Source organism: Bubalus kerabau, chromosome 11 (assembly GCF_029407905.1).
Source record: "Bubalus kerabau isolate K-KA32 ecotype Philippines breed swamp buffalo chromosome 11, PCC_UOA_SB_1v2, whole genome shotgun sequence".
In the NCBI taxonomy this organism is placed as follows: Eukaryota; Metazoa; Chordata; class Mammalia; order Artiodactyla; family Bovidae; genus Bubalus; species Bubalus kerabau.
Genome location: NC_073634.1, coordinates 9,582,818 through 9,602,946, shown reverse-complemented (window position 1 = coordinate 9,602,946; position 20,129 = coordinate 9,582,818). Strand labels below are relative to the sequence as shown.

The 20,129-nt window shown below is 47.5% G+C and overlaps 1 protein-coding gene across 34 annotated transcripts in view; it reads right to left on the bottom strand.

The window, feature by feature from the left end:
- MAP4K4 (mitogen-activated protein kinase kinase kinase kinase 4) overlaps positions 1-20,129 on the bottom strand; it is a 151,651-nt gene that overhangs the window by 67,445 nt on the left and 64,077 nt on the right. For 31 of the 34 annotated variants that reach the window (XM_055539463.1, XM_055539466.1, XM_055539475.1 and 28 more), the window contains exon 3: positions 10,279-10,335. In XM_055539463.1, the coding sequence (XP_055395438.1) occupies positions 10,279-10,335 (57 nt within the window). The other 3 variants (XM_055539464.1, XM_055539468.1, XM_055539467.1) reach the window with 3 other exon arrangements.

Below are 20,129 nucleotides of genomic sequence, written 5' to 3'. Positions count from 1 at the left end.
AAGGCTTCCCAGGTGGCCTAGTAGTAAAGAAGCCGCTGGCCAATGCAGGAGCCACAAGAGATGTGGGTTTGATCCCTGGGTTGGGAAGATTCCTTGGAGAAGGAAATGGCAGCCCACTCCAGTATTTTTGCCTGGAGAATCCCAGACATAGGAGCCTTCAGTCCATGGGGTCGCAAAGAGTCAGACACGACTGAGCATCTGAGCATTCCAATCACCCTCCAAGGGGATGAAAAGTGGTTCCAAGAGGTGGGGGAAGAAACCTACCACTTTTATGTATAAAGCACAAGATACACACATGCAGACTATCGTTTCCATTAGTGTGATTAGAAAGAAAATCTTATGAGTCTTCGTAGGGAGGTGATTGTGAAAATGAGGGCATGATCTGTTGGGAACACAGTGGGACTCAGTTCAGGTCAGTTCAGTCACTCAGTTGTGTCCAAACCCATGTCTATCGAGTTGGTAATGCCATCCAACCATTTCATTCTCAGTTGTCCCCTTCTCCTCCTGCCCTCAATCTTTCCCAGCATCCGGGTCTTTTCCAATGAGTCAGCTCTTCACATCAGCTGGCCAAAGTATTGGAGTTTCAGCTTCAACATCAGTCCTTCCAATGAACACCCAAGACTGATCTCCTTTAGGATGGAATGGTTGGATCTCCTTGCAGTTCAAGGGACTCTCAAGAATCTTCTCCAACACCACAGTGGGACTAGTGGTTCTCAAAGTTACTGTCATATTTTTAAATTAAAATTAACCAAAGCTTAATCAATTTCTAATTAACTTTCAGGGCTTTTCTTCAAGGACTTGCCTTACACCATTATTAAAATAATAACATCAATGAAGAGGTACAGCGTGTGACCTTCATCTACAGAAGGCTAAGGAAGGAAGACAATCCAAATTAGGAAGCTGAAATCTAATATCAAAATCATTTAAATTAAGTTAGAAGTTACCGAGGATAAGAAAATGCCAGATAAGGAAATTCAGCATCCCACAAACTTGGCACATCAGTTTCTCTCTCAGGAGCTATGACAAACCTAGACAGGGTATTAAAAAACAGAGATATCACTTTGCCTACAAAGGTCTGTACAGTCAAAGCTATCATTTTTCCAGTAGTCATGTACAGATGTGAGAGCTGGACCATAAAGAAGGCTCAGTGCTGAAGGATGATGCTTTCAAACCCGTGGTGTTGGAGAAGACTCTGGACTGCCAGGAGATCAAACCAGTCAATCCTAAAGGAAATCAACTCTGAATATTCACTGGGAGGACTGATGCTGAAGCTACAATACTTTGGCCACCTGATGCAAAGAGATGACTTACTGAAAAAGACCCTGAAGCTGGGAAAGACTGAGGGCAAGAGGAGAAGAGGGCAACAGAGGAAGAGATAGTTGGATGGCATCATCAACTCAATGGACATGAGTCTGAGAAAACACCAAGAGATGGTGAAGGCCAGGGAAGCCTGGCGTGCTGCAGCCCATAAGGTCCCAAAGACTCAGACACAACTCAGCGAATGAACAACAAGCTGAGAGAAAGACAGTGGTTTGTTAAGGCAAGTAAAAAACAGAAGTCAAGGGGAAAAGAAGAATATTTGGAGGAGCGTGCGCACAGCTGTGTGAAGCTGAGAGCTGACTCTGATGCACTGACCGCTTCCCTGAGGACGGGACGGCCTGTGGGAGTCGCAGGTGGTGGGAAGAAGGAACCAGGAGCAGGCTGCAAGGCTGCAGTATCGAAGTGTCTTCCGAACAGCAGCAGAATGGAGTAAGTCCCAGTCCACAGCACTCTCTCCCCACCTCCCTCCTGTTCTCACACGTCCATCACGCCGTGCTCACCTCCAGCTGAAAACTGGTAAAGCTAGGAGGCCTCAGAGGGCCTTGTCTGGTCTCTGGAATGAGCGTGTGTGCTCCCTCCTGCCAGAGTGTGACTGCCCCAGGAGCAAGAATTTGTTGTCTGCTCCGTGGAGCTGGCTCAAGACGATGCTCATAGTCCTGTTCCCCAGATTCAACCTACGTGGCTGACCATCAGGCCACTTCTTCTGGGGCACCTGGGTTAGTGGCTAGGCTTTACACAGCTTTAACTCTCCCATGCTCTTATTGTAGGAGCATGGTGCCAAAAGTAGGGCGGGCACCCACCAAATCCTGCCAACCGGCACTCTGCACTCCAGCACACATTGGGCCCAGTATCCTCCCAACCTCCAAGGAATATGTCTCATCACCAACACTCAGGTCATGAGGACTGAAAAAAAGTCTGCTCTGGCTGAATCTACACTCTCTATCCACCCATCCTTTAAGGTCAGGATCATATCAGCTCTCCCAACAGCCTACTGAGAAGCCAGAGTCTGAAACTGTTAATACTTTCAAAGGTTCTGTAAGTTGAGAGTCAAGAGATCTGGGCTCTAGTCCCTGCCCCCTAACTAGCCATGTGCTCCTGAGCATGAAGGTCAGTGTCTCCGAGCTGGAATCCTTCACTTGCAGGCCTGAGGGGATGTCTTCTCTCCTAAAGGTTTTTGAACTTGAGGGTGCCTCAAATCCCCTGGAGGGCTTGTTAAAACCCTGACTGCTGGGCCCCAATCCAGCACTTCCGATGCAACAGTCTGGGGTAGAGCCTGAGACACTGCATTTCTAACAAATTTCCAGGTGTGCTGCTGTGAGAGAATCCACCACTTTAACCCCACCTGACACCAGGGACCATGGGACCACTCCGACCAGAAGACTGGACTGGGTGGGTGATGAGTGGCAGGGAGACGCCCCCAACCTAGACAGAGCACCATTCCTTCTCTCTCTGACATAAAGCACTACATACTGTTTATCTCTGTTTTCTCCGCATCATCACAAGACGATAGACCTCCTTTGCCCAAAACAATTATTACACACACATAAGGGCCCTGAACTGCACAGCAGTATTTGGGTTTAATGTGGTTCACCATCCAGACAGGCTAGCCTAAGCTTTCTAAAACTGCTTTTGAAATATACGCCTTTTTATATAGTTTTGACTTGCAAACCATGTAAATGATTCACACATTCGAAAATTAAATCAGGAGAAAAAGGAAACCCTATGAATGAATTAAAATAGAAACTGAAGCTAGCAGCTACACACCCGACTGATAAACCCCACGAGGAGATGAGTATTCCTAGTAACGTCTGAATATAGCACTCTGCAAGTCCTTGACAGATAAAAGTCTAAGGACAAAAACAGCTTCAGACAAATAAAACTCTCCTCTGTGTTCACTGCTAAGTGGTAACATCGGTGTTGTAATTCTGAAATGATTTTATGTTTGCTGAAAGTGAAAGTCGCTCAGTCAAGCCCTACTCTTTGTGACCCCATAGACAGGACACCAGGCTCCTCTGTCCACAGAATTCTCTAGGCAAGAATACTGAAGTAGGCTGCCATTATCTTCTCCAGCAGATCTATGTTTATTGGAGGATAAATTAAATAAGTAAATGTAATGTTCTATTAGGAACTAAGAGTTTTCAGTCTAGGCAAAGAGAAAACTATAAAATACACAAGATTTTAGAAATTAAGGAAAAAATGATTCTGAAAAATATATTCCCAAGCTCCATCTACTGAGAGGGTCTAGAAGCAAAAAGGGCTTTCCTGGTGGCTCAGACGGTAAGGAATCTGCCTACAATGCAGGAGAACCATGCTAGATCCCTGGGTTGAGAAAATCCCTTGGAGAAGGGAATGGCTATCCCCTGGAGAAGGAAATGGCAACCCACTCCAGTACACTTGCCTGGAGAATTCCACGGACAGAGGAGCTGGGCAGGCTACAGTCCATGAGGTTGCAAGGAGTTGGACACGATTAGCGAAGACACAATGTGACCCACACAGGAAAGCAGAAAACCTCTGCAGCAATGAGCTCACTGAGCGTCCAGATGCTGGTTTCTGAGTGCATTTCCCACTGAAAGGAACTAAGGCTCCTCAGAGGAAGGGACTTGCATTCTGGAAGATGAGCCTCAAATACCTACTTGTCCCAAAAGGCAAGGAAATATTCAAAAACTACTGGGCCGTGTCAGGGGGCTGCAGAAGGCAGTCTTTAAAGAGCTCCCCTGGCTAGATGTGGCATGCTTTCATTAGATAATAACAACGGCAGCTGCAACTGATGGATACACATTGAAGAAATATTAATAAAACTGCCTATGTCCATAGCAATATCTAGAAGAAAGAAGACAACAAAGGGTGTGGTAGGTAAGAAAGGAAACTCTTTACTGACTGATGTATGCTAAGAAGCCTGGAAGATAGAATCTGAAAATCAACCCTTGGCAGTCATAATTATTAACATAGTATCTACATGTAGATTACTTCCATGGACTGTAGCCAACAGCACAGGGAACTCTGCCTCTTCCATCAAATGGCTTCACTAACACTGGGACAATCAGGATGGACGTGCCCCCTGAGGTCACGCAACAGGAAGATCCAACACCACCAAGGTGTTCTTGCCAAAAACACTTATTCTGCATCTAATTAAGCCTCGATCTAATTTCCAGTTTACAGGAAATATAGGAAGAAGAACAAGTTAAAGCACAACATGAGGAAACTATCACACAAATCCAGAATGGGGGCTACTTCACCAAACAATTGGCTGGGCTCTTCCAAAAGTCAATTTCTCTATTAAAAAAAAAAAGTAGGAGGGACTGACCTAGATTAAAAGTGACTTAAGAGATAAGCTAACCAGTGTGTGTGTGTGTGTGTGTGTGTGTGTGTACACACATCTTCTTTATCCATTCATCTATCAATGGATATACATACCCCCACACATATACACACAATGGAATATTACTTGACCATAAAAAAGAATGAAATCATGCCATTTCCAGCAACCTAGAATCTCTAGGTCCTAGATGGACCTAGAGATTATCATACTAAGTGAAGTAAGTCAGACAGAGAAAAGACAAGTATCATATATGACTCATAGGTGAAATCTTTTTTAAAAAATGATACAAATGAACTTATTTACAAAACAGACTCATGGACATAGAAAACAAACTTATAGTTACCAAAGAGGATTGAGGGGGATGATAAATTAGATGGTGGGGAGTGACTTAAACACATTACAATACATAAAACAGCTAAACAACAAAGACTTACTGTATAGCACAGGGAACTATACTCAGTATTCTATAATAACCTATAATGGAAAAGAATCTGAAAAAGAATCTATATGTATGTATGTATGTATAACTTGGGCTTCCCTTGTGGTTCAGACGGTAAAGCGGGAGACCCAGGTTCGATCCCTGGGTCGGGAAGATCTCTTGGAGAAGGAAATGGCAAGCCACTCCAGTATTCTTGCCTGGAAAATCCCATGGACAGAGCAGCCTGGCGGGCTACAGTCCATGGGGTCGCAAAGAGTCGGACACGACTGAGCGACTTCACTTCACTTCATGTATAACTGAACCACTTTACTGTACTGAAATTAATACAACATTGTGAGTTAACTATACTTCGTTTTTTTAAAAGATATTTAAAAAAGAGAGATAAGATAACCAAATATAATGCACAAACCTCCATCGGACCATGCTTGGAAAAAAATGGTTATAAAAACATCCTTGGCATAACTGAGTACATTTGAAATAGACCACATTAGGTGACAATCTGAAATGATTCATCCTCTCAAGTGGTATTTTAATTATGGCTTTATTTTAAGAGAAGTGTGCTCAAGTATTTACAAGTGTTGCGTCTTGGTATCACAATACAGACATACCACACACACAAATGAAATGCTAAAAGTTCCTGAATTCAGCAAAGAGTAGAGTGTGTTCATTTTCTGAACAGTGCTGTAATTATGAACATTTTCATAAGAGTTGGTTGCATATTATTTAAATAAAAACATAAATTTCACTTCTTAGAAACAAATCCTAAAGAATTTACGGATCCCAAGTTGAGAATTACTGATTTAGATAATTCTTTTGTTTGTTTACCTTCCAGAGTGTTAAATAAAAACAAGAGGTACCTCAACTGCAAGAGACAAACTATCAGGCTCTTGTGTGTAATAGGAATAATGCAAGTGTGACATGAAGACACAGGACTGCGGCCGGGAGGTGACTGGATGCGGGGGTGCGGGGTGGGGGATGGAGGCTGCAGTGAGCCTCCTGAGGCTCAGACTTTCCTTGCTGCCGCCAATCCGGAGAGCTGATGTATTTTAAAATATGAAAGAAGACAACTAAAATTGCTAATACTTTGTAAACATTATCATTTGTGCTTAAATAGCAGGGTTTTACGGGGGCTTCCCAGGTGGCACTAGTGGTAAAGAACTCTCCTGCCAATACAGGAGATGCAGCTTCAATCCCTGCGTCAGGATGATTCCCTGCAGGGCATGGCAACCTACTCCAGTATTCTTGCCTGGAGAATCCCATGGACACAGCAGCCTGGCGGGCTACAGTCCATGGGGTCGCAAAGAGTCGGACATGCCTGAGTGACTAAGCACAGCACAGGCAGCTAACACCCAACACGTGACTTAGCATGGCACGTGGGGTTTTAAGGGGCAATGATTTCCCACTAAACAAAAGATATAAAAAATTGACACACACACACACACACATATATAGACACACAGATTGAAATGAAGGGGCTATCAAGAATTCAAACAGCCAATTCAACCACTTCAAGTAACCCTCAAAATGTATCACACCACACAAACACACACCTGTCACAATGGGGAATTCTGAATAAGCTCTATGGACTGGATCAGTGCCGAGCCCCATGGCTCACCTTGGATCTAAGCCATGCAGGCAGACACTGGAGTCCAGGTCAGTTCTGTGCAGGACTTCAGTTGCGACACTGTACTACAGTTATGCAAGATGTTACCCTGGCGGAAAACTGGGTGCAAGATACGTGGGACCTCCTTGAACATTTTTCTCCAAATTCTTGTGAATCTGTAATTATCACGAAAGTTATGCACTGTAGATCTCATGGCCTGGTGAGATATTGTCCTGTTTGAACACACCCTTCAAAACCTCTCCACCAGCAATCAGATATATGACACACTTTCATTAGAAAGAACTCTTTCAAATCCTAAAGAAAAGGAATTCTTAAAAAAAAAGAGAGAGCTCAAACTCAAGAAGAAACATCAAGACATGTGTACACCTCCAGCAAACAAAGGGCTCCCTCCCAGACCCCTCGGTCTCCCAGAAAGCACCAGGGCAAAGTGGGGATTCTCGATCTGCTTTGGTTTCCAGGGTCACACGATCGAGTGCAGCAGGTGAGGCGGACTCAGGCAGCCAGCCTGGAGGGGTTCATTCAGAGCTGAGGACAGCTGACAGCTGGGGACGGCACCACCCCCGCCAACCCGCTCCCCACAGCTGCTGCTCCTCTGGCCTTTACAGAGCCTGAGCAACAACCAGGAGCCTAACAACTGCCTCTCAGTGTCACTCAAGGAACAGGCTCGACAGGCGGGACCAGTCTGGGATTCTTCCTAAGGATCAGCACCCACACCTTTTTGCTCCCGAGTGCACTCAGAAGTCAGGCAGGACCCTGCTCTCAACCCGAGCCCTCTCCCACAGCCCCTCCTAGAAACGCCCGCGGCCAATTCTCCCTCCTGCTCCTAATGCTCGGCAAGAAGGGCAGGGAGGTGGGCCCCTGGAAGGGAAGGTTTGGGGGGCATGCTCCCTGGGGCGGCGACTGCACCAGCTCTCCACCCACCATCACGTTTGCTCGCGGGTCAGAGGGCCCTCTGGAGAGAGGTCGCCGCATTGACACAGCACACAAGAAATGTTACTGAGAGGCAACACAGCAAACGGTTGGTTGGGTTTTTATCTGCTCTGAAGACTCACCATCTGGTTTTCATTTCACCTGAACACATGGGTTTTGCATAATTATTATTAAAGGAGTCTTGAAAATGCATTTGTCCATTGCTGCTTGATTTTTTCAGGCAAGGAAATACCGTTTGTATGTGCTATGCTGTGCTAAGTGGCTTCAGTCGGGTCTGACTCTCTGCAACCCTATGGACTGTAGCCCGCCAGTCTCCTCTGTCCATGGGATTTCCCAGGCAAGAATATTGGAGTGGGATGCCATGCCCTCCTCCAGGGGATCTCCCTGACCCAGGGACTGAACCCATGTCTCTTGCATCTCCTGCACTGGCAGGCGGGTTCCTTACCACTAGCACCACCTGGGAAGGCCCTACCTTTTGCATGCAACTCACTGCTAGTGTCTGGTGCACACACAGGTCCATGTTTTAGAGCCGTGCTCAGAGCCGTGCTGGTGAGGAGATGCACGAGGGCACCAACGATGGCGACTGCTGCACGGGGAAGGAGGGGACTTACTGTACCCTTTACTTGCCTGTATTTTACACGTTAAAACAAACAAACCAACAAGCAACAACAGCTCCTTGCACAGAAACAACGTGCAGTGTGCACCGCAGGGGTGAAGAGGATGTCCACGGCACAGGCAGGCTCACGACAGCTCCCGGAGACGGCGGCAGGGCAACGTGGGCTGAACCCAGCGAAGCGCCTCAGCTCTCAGGGGGGCGGCAGATGCCTCACAGAATTTCCAGAGATGATGTCCACAACGGTACCCAGAGTCTGCCCACAACCAAGTCAGGAGGGCCACTGGTAAATGTCAGAGGCTGGAGATGCACCGGGCAGCGTGAACAAGCTGGCAGGAAGGGGCCCCACTGGTCCGTCCAGGGGGCACCTCATCAGTAACCCGCTGTGCCATTTCAATCACAGGAAGTCGGCATCTGCAGCTCCCTCACCACTCTGTGATCTTAAAATTAACATTTAACTGGAAAAGAATCCAATGGGATCACTAGAACACAACAGAAATCACCTAGGAGGTTACAAGAATCCTCTGGCCAGACAAACAATGGTACTTTTTATTATAAAAAAAAGATGACAGTGGGATTTCCTGGGCTGTTCAGAGGTTAACACTCCGCACTTCTAATGCAGGGGTCATGGGTTCGATCCCTGGTTGGGGAACTAAGATCTCAAGTGCTGCAAGACGCAGCCAAAAAGATTAAAAACAGAGAGAGAGAGAAGAGAGCAGTCACTGCATCAAATACCACATCTTCACATACTTCTATAAAGTTCTCCCAGCTGCCTGGTGGTTGGTCCAGAGATGACATTTTCTAATTCTCACTTAAGCAACCCACATGCTGGCAATGAGCATTACTAGAGACGGAGGGGAGAAGAAGGCAGAGGAGGAGACCTTCCAAGGGGTGATCAACTGCACACCCAGGAATAGTTCAGCCATCTTCTCCCTCAACAGGTCCCACACTTGGGGAGATTACAGCTTGATTTAGACACCCCGAATCCCCATGGTTTCTGGTTAGCTCACTCTAGAATCTGTGATCTATGATGTAAATCTCACTCATAATTCTCTCTCTGAACGTCGCTCAGTCGTGTTTGACTCTTTTGAGACCCCAGGGACTGTAGACCACCAGGCTTCTCTGTCTGTGGAATTCTCCAGGCAAGAATACTGGAGTGGGTTGCCATTCCCTTCTCCTTCCCAACCTAGGGAACGAACCCAGGTCTCCTGCATCTGCATTGCACGCAGTGTCTTTAAATCTAAGCCACCAGAGAAGCCCCTATTCATAATTAAGCAAGTTAAAAGCAATCACGAGAGGATCAAGTTTCAGATGAAAATTTAAAAGAAGATGGATTTGGTTCATTATACCCCATGGTTACTTTTATAAACTGAATGTGGACTCAGGCCTATGTGCACATGACCACACACGGGCACACACACACTTACCTTTCCTTGGAGTTCACTTCTCCTCATTCCCATCCAAAGCTACATGGTAAAATCCTCATGTGGCCATTCTGAAAACTATTTTTTGCTACTAAATTTTGCCAACAATCTGCTCAGCATTCTAGCAGATGTTTCTGTTTGCAAACCTCTGGGAACTTGGCTGGATCTGTTTTCTTTCCCCCATGTCAAAAATAAAAGAAATGGCCCAAATGTGGCCCAATACCCCAGAGAACCTCTTCCCCACCCGCCCCCTCAACCTCCCTACTCATATGACCTCCGGGATGACTTCTCAAATCTTTTCCATTAGAGAAGATGTTTCCAATTATGCTCCATTATGCTGCCAAGGATGACATCATTCCGATGTGCTTTTTTTTTTTTCCTTAAGAAAACGCTACTGATTCTTAGTTACTTGGGACCCATCTGCAACAACTTAAGCCAGCTTGTCTGCTGAGCCTTCCGAACCCACAGTGCCACATGAGGGTAATTTGCTCGAGATCGATTCTCCAAACAGAACAACTCCTCTTCAACAGGGGGAGGCTGAAGGGGGACAGGGGGATCCTTGTTTTTTATCTAAGGATTTCTTTGAAAACATCTGTGACCCAACCTTACCTCGGTAACATCCATAACTTTGATGGCTGCCAGCTGACCTGTTTTAACATGTCGACCCTGAAAAACAGAAAAAAAAGAAAGATAATTGGCACAAATGCTCTGCACCATGATGAGAACAGAATGGCTGAAGTTTCGACAAATCACCTCTTTTCCCCCGAAAGTGATGATGACCGAGTCCCAGGCTGTCCCAAGAGAACCATATGGTTCTATAGCTTTGTAAGACTTCGTGAACCGCACTGAATGAACCAAACAAACAGCATAACAAACAAGTTTTGATTAAAAAAAAAAATCAATTCCCTCTTTTCCTGGGTTTCATTTACATATCATTACCTTTCAATCAGAACATCTTAAACCTTTCCTTCCATACCTCAGGTTGATCAGTCTTTTCTTCTCAACATTCCACATGAAGGAAATAACCAAAAAACAAACAAAAAAAAGTCTAGATATCATACTGCCATCTGGGAAGCCCAGATATTATATTATTTACCATTAAAAATGTATAACAGTCATCTTCTGCTGATGCACCCCCCAATAGCACCTGATTTTCCAAGAGTTTACGGAGAATCTTCCCGGACACTTTCCTGTGGCCCCCATGCAGGGAGGCTCCAGCACGGTTACTCAGAACAAGGTTGGGGGGCGGGGGTGCATGCAGAGAGGTGCAGAGAGAGCACTGCCTTACAGCTGTGTCACAATTCCTGGCCCAGGACATAAGCATTTCTTACTCATGTATCACGAGCATCTCAAGACAAGCTGGACGCTGCTCTCCTATCCCCTGCCCTGACGAGGAGCTTCCTCGCCATTGGTTCTCCTCCCATCCCTCTTGGCTCTGCTATGCGGGCATCTCCCCAGCCAGCAACAATGTGCTGCCTTGCACCGTGAGCGCCCTCTCCTTAAGGGCTTTGCAGAAAACGGTCCTTCTGCCGCAAATGTGAAACAGAAGGCACGTCCCCAGAGTTTCCAAGAGGCTGCCTCACTGTGGCCTCGTGATGGAAAGAGTTATGAACTTTAGAACTTGAAACCCGAGAGGGGAAGCTCTCCATTTATTCTGGAAAGCTTGGGCAGGGACTCAAATTCCAACTCGGACAAAACAACTCCATGAAAATGACACTGAATTACCAGAGTCTCAGCTCTCTGCGGTCTCGGCAGGATGGGCTCCAGCAGTCCCTCTCTGAGCAGGGCTGGGGACAGCCTGGATGCAGGGAAGCCAGACACACAGAGCCCACAGGCCCGGAGCCTCCTTCCAACCTCCCCCACCTGCAGACCCGCCACCTCACCCCTACCTGAGCCACTGTCAAATGTCTGTAGAAGCCCCACCTCTGCAGTGGCACGGGGCGGGGAGGGAAGAGCACTCCTCGTGGGCCAGTCCCAGGAGCCCTGTTTCCAGACCTGTCACCCAACCCCACTGCCAGTCCCCGAGTGCCCTTTGAGTCACCAGCCTCATGCTCCCACCACATCCTCCTGCATCCAGCACAGCACAAGGCCAGGCTGCCACAGCTGTTTGTGTTTAGTCACTCAGTCGTGTCCGACTCTTTGTGACCCCAAGGACTGTAGCCCACCAGGCTCCTCTGTCCATGGGATTTCCCAGGCAAGAATACTGGAGTGGGTTGCCATTTACTTTTCCAGGGATCCTCCCGACCCAGGGATTGAATCTGGGTCTCCTGCACTGCAGGCAAATTCTTTACCATCTGAGCCACCAGGGGGACACAGCTGGGTGACCCACAATCCCAGCCCCACACTGCATGTGACGTGACCTCTGGGGCTGTCTCCCCCTTGGATGTAGAGGGTGGACCCTAACAATGGGTCAGGGAACTGGCTTAGTGGCCATGGTTGACTACCTGTCCAAACACCATTCAGCGTCTGTTGACGTGTCCACCTTTTGACTCTCACCCGAGGGTTCCGGGCTCTGGAAGCTCAGCCCCTCCGGAGCGTGGTGCCCACAGACACACAGACACTCAGAGCCAATGACCCTCTCTGGCTGCAGGACAGGGCGCCCAGCACGAGCACCACGGCCATGCCCACACAAACTGCCTCCTCCGTCGGCAGTGACAGCGCTGCCCACGTCATGGGGGTGTCATGGGAAAGAGACGGAGGGGCCAAGGCAGCACTCAGCACAGGGTCAAGGGCAGCCCCGCTGATCAAGTACAGCTGGACCTTGTTCCCCGCTAGTGACCGAAGACGAACTTACCAGCAGAGACTCAGCAGCCAGGTGGCCGTGACCACACAATCCTGAAGCCAAGTTATAATTTCTGAGAATCCATGCAGAAAGAGGAGAGCTTAAGAGGACAGATAACTCTTCAGGCCCTTCCATGTAGGGGACACCAAGATCAGCTCCTCCTCACCAGGGTGGCCCTCAAAACTGGACACACAAGCCTGTTATTCTTCCTGCAATGGTGTCCTCAGTGGGTCAGTTGTGTCCAACTCTGTGCGACCCCACCAGGCTCCTCTGTCCATGGGATTCTCCAGGCAAGAATACCGGAGTAGGTCGCCATTCCCTTCCGTCTCCAGGGATCTTCCCAACCCAGGGATCGAATCCGGGTCTCCTGCACTGTAGGTCGACTCTTCACACTCTGAGCCATCGGGGAACACCTTCCTGCAGTGGAGTTGCTTCCACATAACTGGCAATGCAGAAGCCAAAAATAAAAGCTGGCTGTCAGTCCCTGGCCTCCTCTCTCCCGTGAGAAATCAGGAAAAGTCGACGAAAGAACACCCCAGAAGAACCCTCTCTGGAATGTGAAGGCAAGTGTGAGCAAAGTTCAAGCCCCTCACCCACAGATTTGGGAAACTAAAATGTGTTTTTCTTGGTTCCTTCTTTTATCTCACAAATTTTCTTTCAATAAATATTGGAGATCAGAATGCTTTTGCTTTCTGTTGAGTTTAATTTGAGACAACTTTACAGATTAACTGCCTGAAACTGATCTTCTATTTGCGTAAGAGCAAAGCCCATCATCAGGCTCCCCGATAGCTCAGACAGTAAAGAATCTGCCTGCAATGCAGGAGACCTGGGTTCAATCCCTGGGTTGGGAAGGTCCCCTGGAGGAGGAAGTGGCAACTCACTCCAGTATTCTTGCCTGGAGAATTCCACGGACAGAAGAGCCTGGTGGGCTACAGGCTGACAAAAGAGTCAGACACAACTGAGCGATAGAGCACAAAAAGCCCATCAACACCAGCCTGGGCAAGCAGAGGGCGGCCAGGATGTGAGCTGCAGGCTGAGGGGACAGCCCACCACCCCTGTGCAGGGAGCTGGGGGGGTTGCTGAGAGGGCTGCAGAACGGTCCACAAGAAGAAGCATTACGTAGTGACAGAGAAACACTGCAGTCTGTAGCAGAAACACTTAGCAAACGGGACAGGGTGATGCGGAGTGCTCCGGGTCACCCTGGGTGACACGAAGGACCTTTAAAGGCGGAGTCAGATGGGACACACCATGTCGCCAGTGCTGGAGACCCTGAGGCCTGCCTGGTAAGCCTGAAGGTTTCAGGGGGCAGGAAGGGTCCCCTTGAGATATGAGCTGCAGACCATCCTCACCAAATCCCAGAAAGGAACACACACGCAAGTGTCACCAGGGGAGAGGAGAAAACCCAAAGATTCAGACCAAACACAAGAATTCTCTAAGAGAGGTGCAGGAGTCCATGACTAGCGATTCTCACGCATTCTGAATTTTGAAAATCGCTTCTCCACGCTTGCATGAAAAAGCCCAAATTCAAGTTCTCATATCCTCTCTGGTATTTATTACTATGAAGATACACACTCGTCTTAGCTGAGGTCTTGATATGGGAAGGTGAGACTTATAACAAATGAGCTCTAACAAATGTTGATTATGTTTATCACAGAAACAGAACTATGTTCTGAAAGGTCCAAAAGCTCAAAGGACAGGCAAGCCTAGTTCATCAAAACGGTCAATGAACAGATGAGAAAGTCAACCCACAATGCAAACAGGAGACGATCCAGGGGCTCAGCCTGCTGTGTCAGTTCTCTCCCCAGACGTCTCACTCCTAAGAATTCCAGCTGCGAATGGGAGACGAACCCGGCACAGCACAGAGAATTTCTAGGGCAGTGAAAACCCTCTGCATGATACTCTAACAACAGACTCATGTCACCACATATCTATCCAAAGTCACAGACTGTGCAACACCGGGAGTGACCCGCAGTGTAAAGCGAGTGACTACGATGTGTCAACGCAGGCTCCTCAGTCTTAACAGCTGCGGCGGAAGGGGAGCGCCGAAAATGTACGTGTGAAAACAGGTATACCTGTACCTTCCTCTCAATTTTGCTGTGAACCTAAAACTGCTCTAAAAAAAAAAAGTGTTTAAAAAAATGTTTTAATTCTAAGGATAATTCCCCCTCACATGCCCTCACTTTAAAGGGCAAACATGGAACCTCGCTGACCATGTGATGGGCGGCAAGAGCTCAGCGCCCAGCGATGCACTGACCACTTTCTAGGGCTCCATGGTCATCCACCCCTAAGCCAAGACCAGCCTGGTTCTGCACTGAAAACCCCCCAAGCCACACCCCACTTATGAGTGCTCTTTTCCAGGAAGAATCTGCAAAAAAACAAAAACAAAATGCAACAGAGGAAGAGGGCATATTACCCAAACAGCATCCCCAAGCCACCTGAGGTAAGGCGCCAGGTAATTAACTTGGGAGAGAGACAGCTCAGGGCCCTTTGGGAAGAAGCTCAGACGCCTGAACACCTCCTGACACCAGAGCAGGTAAGGGCACACACTTTCTCATCACAGTCCTCCAGATCCACAGTGAGGTAGGTGCTGCGACCTTGTAACTACCATCTATTGTAATCGAGACCTGTCCATCTACCTCACCCTCCGTTCCATGCTCAGGGCTGTGGGTGAGCAGGAGAAAACATAGGAAAATGTGAGTGGCATGCGGTCAAGAAGCGTGATTTAATAAGAAAACCGAGCTTCTATTCCTTGAAAATTAAAAGACCTCCATAGAGAATTCTAAATTCTATAGGAATCCTAAAGGAAATCAACCCTGAATATTCACTGGAAGGCCTGAGACTGATGCTGAAGCTCCAATACTCTGGCCACCTGATGCAAATAGCTGACTCATTGGAAAAAAAACCCTGATGCTGGGAAAGGTTGAGGGCAGGAGGAGAAGGGGACGACAGAGGATGAGACGGTAAGATAGCAGCACCAACTCAAAGGACATGAATCTGAGCAAGCAAGGGAGAGAGTGGAGGACAGAGGAGCCTGGCGTGCTGCAGTCCATGGGGTTGCAAAGAGTCAGATTTGACTTAGCGACTGAACAACAACAGAATTCTGCTCGACTTAGGCTGGAGGTGCCACAAGGAGAACAATGCTCTCTTTAAAGAAATTTATGCCTCAATAGCAGAGAATGTGCTGGAGAAAGAAATGGCAACCCACTCCAGTGTTCTTGCCTGGAGAATCCCAGGGATGGGGGAGCCTGGTGGGCTGCTGTCTATGGGGTCACACAGAGTCAGACACAACTGAAGTGACTTAGTAGCAGCAGCAGCAGCAGCAGAGAATGTGCAGACTTCTGACTTCTACAAAAACTAAAACAGCCAAAACCGACAGCACAGTGAGACCCAGCGCCCACCCGTAATGAACGAGAGGGCAACGAAGGAGAGGCTCGCTGCACGGCTGAGCTGGCAGGCAGTGAAATAATTTATGCACCACATCTTTTTTTTAAGAGACTGATCTGGATGGAAATCTTCCTAAAGCCTGAAATCTTGAGTACATTAAAGATGCTTTTCTTAATGGCTCAGGGAAATCATTATGAGCATCAATTACTATCCTGTCCTTGCAATTAAGTGAGAGCCACAGGGAATATTATGTCAGGCAGGAATACTTCAGCAAAGAAAAGGCCATCATCTGGGCTCTGCAGGCCTGTTCGGTCACTTTCAGCTGTGTTCTAGAACAGACATGGGGTGGGGGCTGGCCAGACAGCTAAGTTCCAGTTATGTGAGCTAGCGCTGGAGCAAACACCTCCTTCGGTTGCCAAGTGGAGACAGCCTGGGTGTGCATGGAGTGAAAGGGCCGGAGGGAGGCGACAAGTGTCCTGGGGGGTGAGGAGGTGTGTGTGTGTGTGTGCACACACGTGTGTGTGTGTGTGTGTGCATGTGTCTGTGTGTGCGCACGCATGCGTGTGTGCGTCTGTGCGTGTGTGCCTTCGGGTCTCTGTCCGGGCAGTGGGTCAGGTGGGAAGAGAGGGCAGCTGCTCTATGAAAATGTCTGGTGCCTGGCGCCCCCTGGTGGTGCAGGGCTAAGACTCCATGCTCCCAATACAGAGGGCTGGGCTCTATCCCTGCTTAGGGAGCAAGATCCCACACGCCAGCGCACAACCAAGAGTTCACATGTCGAGCTGCTCAGTCATGTCCAACTCTGCGACCCCATGGACTGCAGGAGGCCAGGCTCCTCTGTCCATGGGATTTTCCGGCAAGAATCCTGGAGTGGGTTTCGCCATTCCTTCTCCAGGAGATCTTCCCGACCCAGGGATCGAAGGCTCGTCTGCTGCATCGAAGGCAGATTCTTTACCACTGAGCCACCTGGGAAGTCTCAACATTTACTACACACTTGGGCTGAGTTGCCTTTTCCTCAGCTCACCAGAAATACCCAAATGACTTGAGACTGAACAACTTTAAAATAACAAAGGATTTAACAGCACAGGATAAACACACACACAAAACTCCAAACCCTTTACTGGGGGCCAATCTCTGTATGAAGTTACCTTCTATCTCAGTCACTAACACAAAAGGCACCCTGTTCCACAGGTGAGCAGATCAGTCAAAACTCTGGAAACACTACACCTAACATCCATCACAGGACTCAGACAATATAAATTCAAATACCGTTCTCCTGAAGGTGACATGATTCTGCAGTGGATAAAAGAAAAGACACCAAAGGAGACACCCACGACCCACAAAACACATACTCCCTTACTGACAGGCTCTCGCAGGAAGAGCTGCATATAAAATATATTATTTTCCTATTTGCTGATTGTCTGAAGCTACTAAAAATAAGAAGTTCCTCTTTCTCTACTTTTCTATGCTATCAATATTTTTATGATTAAAATGTCTGTTAAATTTTTAAAGAAGAAAGGAAAAAACTATTTTTTCACTAGTTGTTTTATTTCACATATGAAGATGTTTGTTGTTCAGCTGTTAAGTCGTCTGACTCTTTGTGACCCCATGGACTGCATGCAGCGTGCCAGGCTTCCCTGTTCTTCACTATCTCCCAGAGTTTGCTCAAACTCATGTCATCCGTTGATTCAGTGATGCCATCTAAGCATCTTATCCTCTGTTGTCCCCTTCTCCTCTTTCCCTCAATCTTTTCCAGCATCAGGGTCTCTTCCAATGAGTCAGCTCTTCGCATCAGGTGGCCAAAGTACTGGAGCTTCAGCATCAGTCCTCCCAGTGAATATTCAGGGTTGATTTCCTTTAGGATTGACTGATTTGATCTCCCTGCAGTCCAGGCGACTCCCCAGAGTCCTTCGGCACTAAGCTTTCTTCATGGTCCAACTCTCACATCAGTAACCTGACTCCTGGAAAAACCATAACTTTGACTAGATGGACCTTTGTCAGCAAAATGATGTCAAATGAATAGCACTTGATATATATGCATACCAAATACATATATCTAGTCAGATACTGATATATTTTTCTTACTTCAAGTCAAGTCCTTTTACTTCAATTGCTGCAAGAGTAATGATCCATGTTTATCTATAATTCTTTGTGTGAACACCTCTCTCTTCAACCTTCCCTCAGCCAAAATGTAGGGTAATCCATAGTCCCCTATTTCAAATTAGGGCATATTGTCTCTTTTCTTGGTAAAGAACCCACCTGCCAATGCAGGAGATGTTAAGAGACGAGGGTTCAATCTCTGGGTCAGGAAGATCCCCTGGAGGAGGAAATGGCAACCCACTCCAGTATTCTTGCCTGAAGAATCCCATGGACAGAGGAGCCTAGTGGGCTACAGTCCATGGAGTTGCAAAGAGTCTCACACGACTGAAGCCACTTAGCACGCACGCACTGCTCGGCATAGCAGCTGACCGCTTAGAGCAAAAGAAGAGATGGGATTCTGTGTCGTCTTCTTCCTTCTCCCACCACGACCCCACCCCTTCAAGATGTTTTCCTACATTTCTCCCCTGTGACTTCACAATACACTCAATGTTTCGAATTACACCTACAGAGTCATTTCAATATTGAAATAATACTTTAAAGCATCATTAAAGCACTCAAACTGAGCTCGTGTCATTGGCTTAGAGTAAAAGGTTAGAAGTTTCAGACACAAGTCAAAAGGCAAGAGGTTAAGTGATGCAAGGGACTCTGTTCCATTCTGGGCTCCTGCTCCGCCCACGGACCTTCCCAGTCATCACCAACCCAACCTTCAATTAAGGTTTTCAAATTGTTCCTTGCTTTTTCTCGGCCCTTCAAGATGCTGACTCCAAAATAACACGGCCCTTGAGCCTGGGTGTATTTCCAGTATTTATATAAAGTCAGCTTTGGGTCTTACTGAATGACTTCTAAATACAAGAATAACCCGGTTTCTGAACCCGAACCACTTCCGCTGCTGTGTCTATGGTCCTGGCATGCGGTCTCTAGGGGCACTGTTTGTTTTTCTTCTGTTTTTCAACGTCTGCATACAACTCAATTCGCCTGTGCTAAAAATTCACAAGATTATTCACAACTCCACTCTTCCTCCTAAAAAGAGGTAACAGATTTGTTCTACATACTAATCTCCTAACTTGCCTCTGCTGAATATGCATTGATACTTCGTTCATTATCCATAATTTCCCCATTCCTCCTTTAAAAGGAAGTAAAAGAGAAAACCCCTCTTTATAAAGTTTCCCTTTGAGGTTCCACTTGACAGGATCCCTCACCGGAAATGACGCATCCATGCCATTAACTCGAGCACCGCTGCTGCCTCCCCGGGACACAGAGCTGCAGCCCACCTTCCCTTTCATCAACCCGTTGGAGACAATCTGTGAAAGGACTTGCTAATCCAGGGCAGTTCCTCTCTTCAACCTACAGCCACAAGCGTCCAAAATTAACCCATGGAACTGAATTGAAACTCTCCAAGCCACAAATACACCAAATTCTGCTTCCCTAAGATAAACCAGTCCCTTGGACTGCAAGGATATCAACCAGGTCAATCCTAAAGGAAATCAACCCTGAATATTCACTGGAAGGACTGATGCTGAAGCTGAAGCTCCAATATTTTGGCCACCAGATGCAAAGAGCCAACTCACTGGAAAAGACTGATGCTAGGAAAGATTGAAGGCAAAAGGAGAAGGGGGCAGTAGAGGATGGGATGGGTAGACTGCATCACCAAATCAAGGGACAGTAATGTGAGTAAACTCTGGGAGAGAGTGGTGGACAGAGGAGTCGGGCACCTGGCAGTCCATGGTTTCGCAAAGAGTTGGACACAGCTCAGCAACTGATAAACCCATGACCTTCAAAGCAGAAAGAAATTTTGATCACTTGAGTCAACCGCTCACTCAGCCACTGAACAGACTGATGGCTGAATGAGCCCCTTAACTTTCAAGAAGCACGGCCATCTCAGCATGAGATGTCGACGGCCCCGAGCGGCTCCCCGGGCTGGTACTGTGCTCACCAGTCTGGTCCACACACCAGAGATGCCCCATGGAAGAAGCAGTGAAGGCTCTGCCCTCATTCTAAGAGGAGACACAAGCCATACATGAGGAAATCCACTGATGGTTTCCTCCTTTTTTCTAGAGAAAAATCTAGCCAAGTGAGCAGAGGGTGTGCCAGGGGTGGGGGTGGCTGCTGTTTTATCCTGGGTAGCCAGGGAGGCCTCTCCAGCACCCCGTCATCTGGGCAGAGCTGGAGGAGGAGTGATCAACGACTTGCCTGCAGA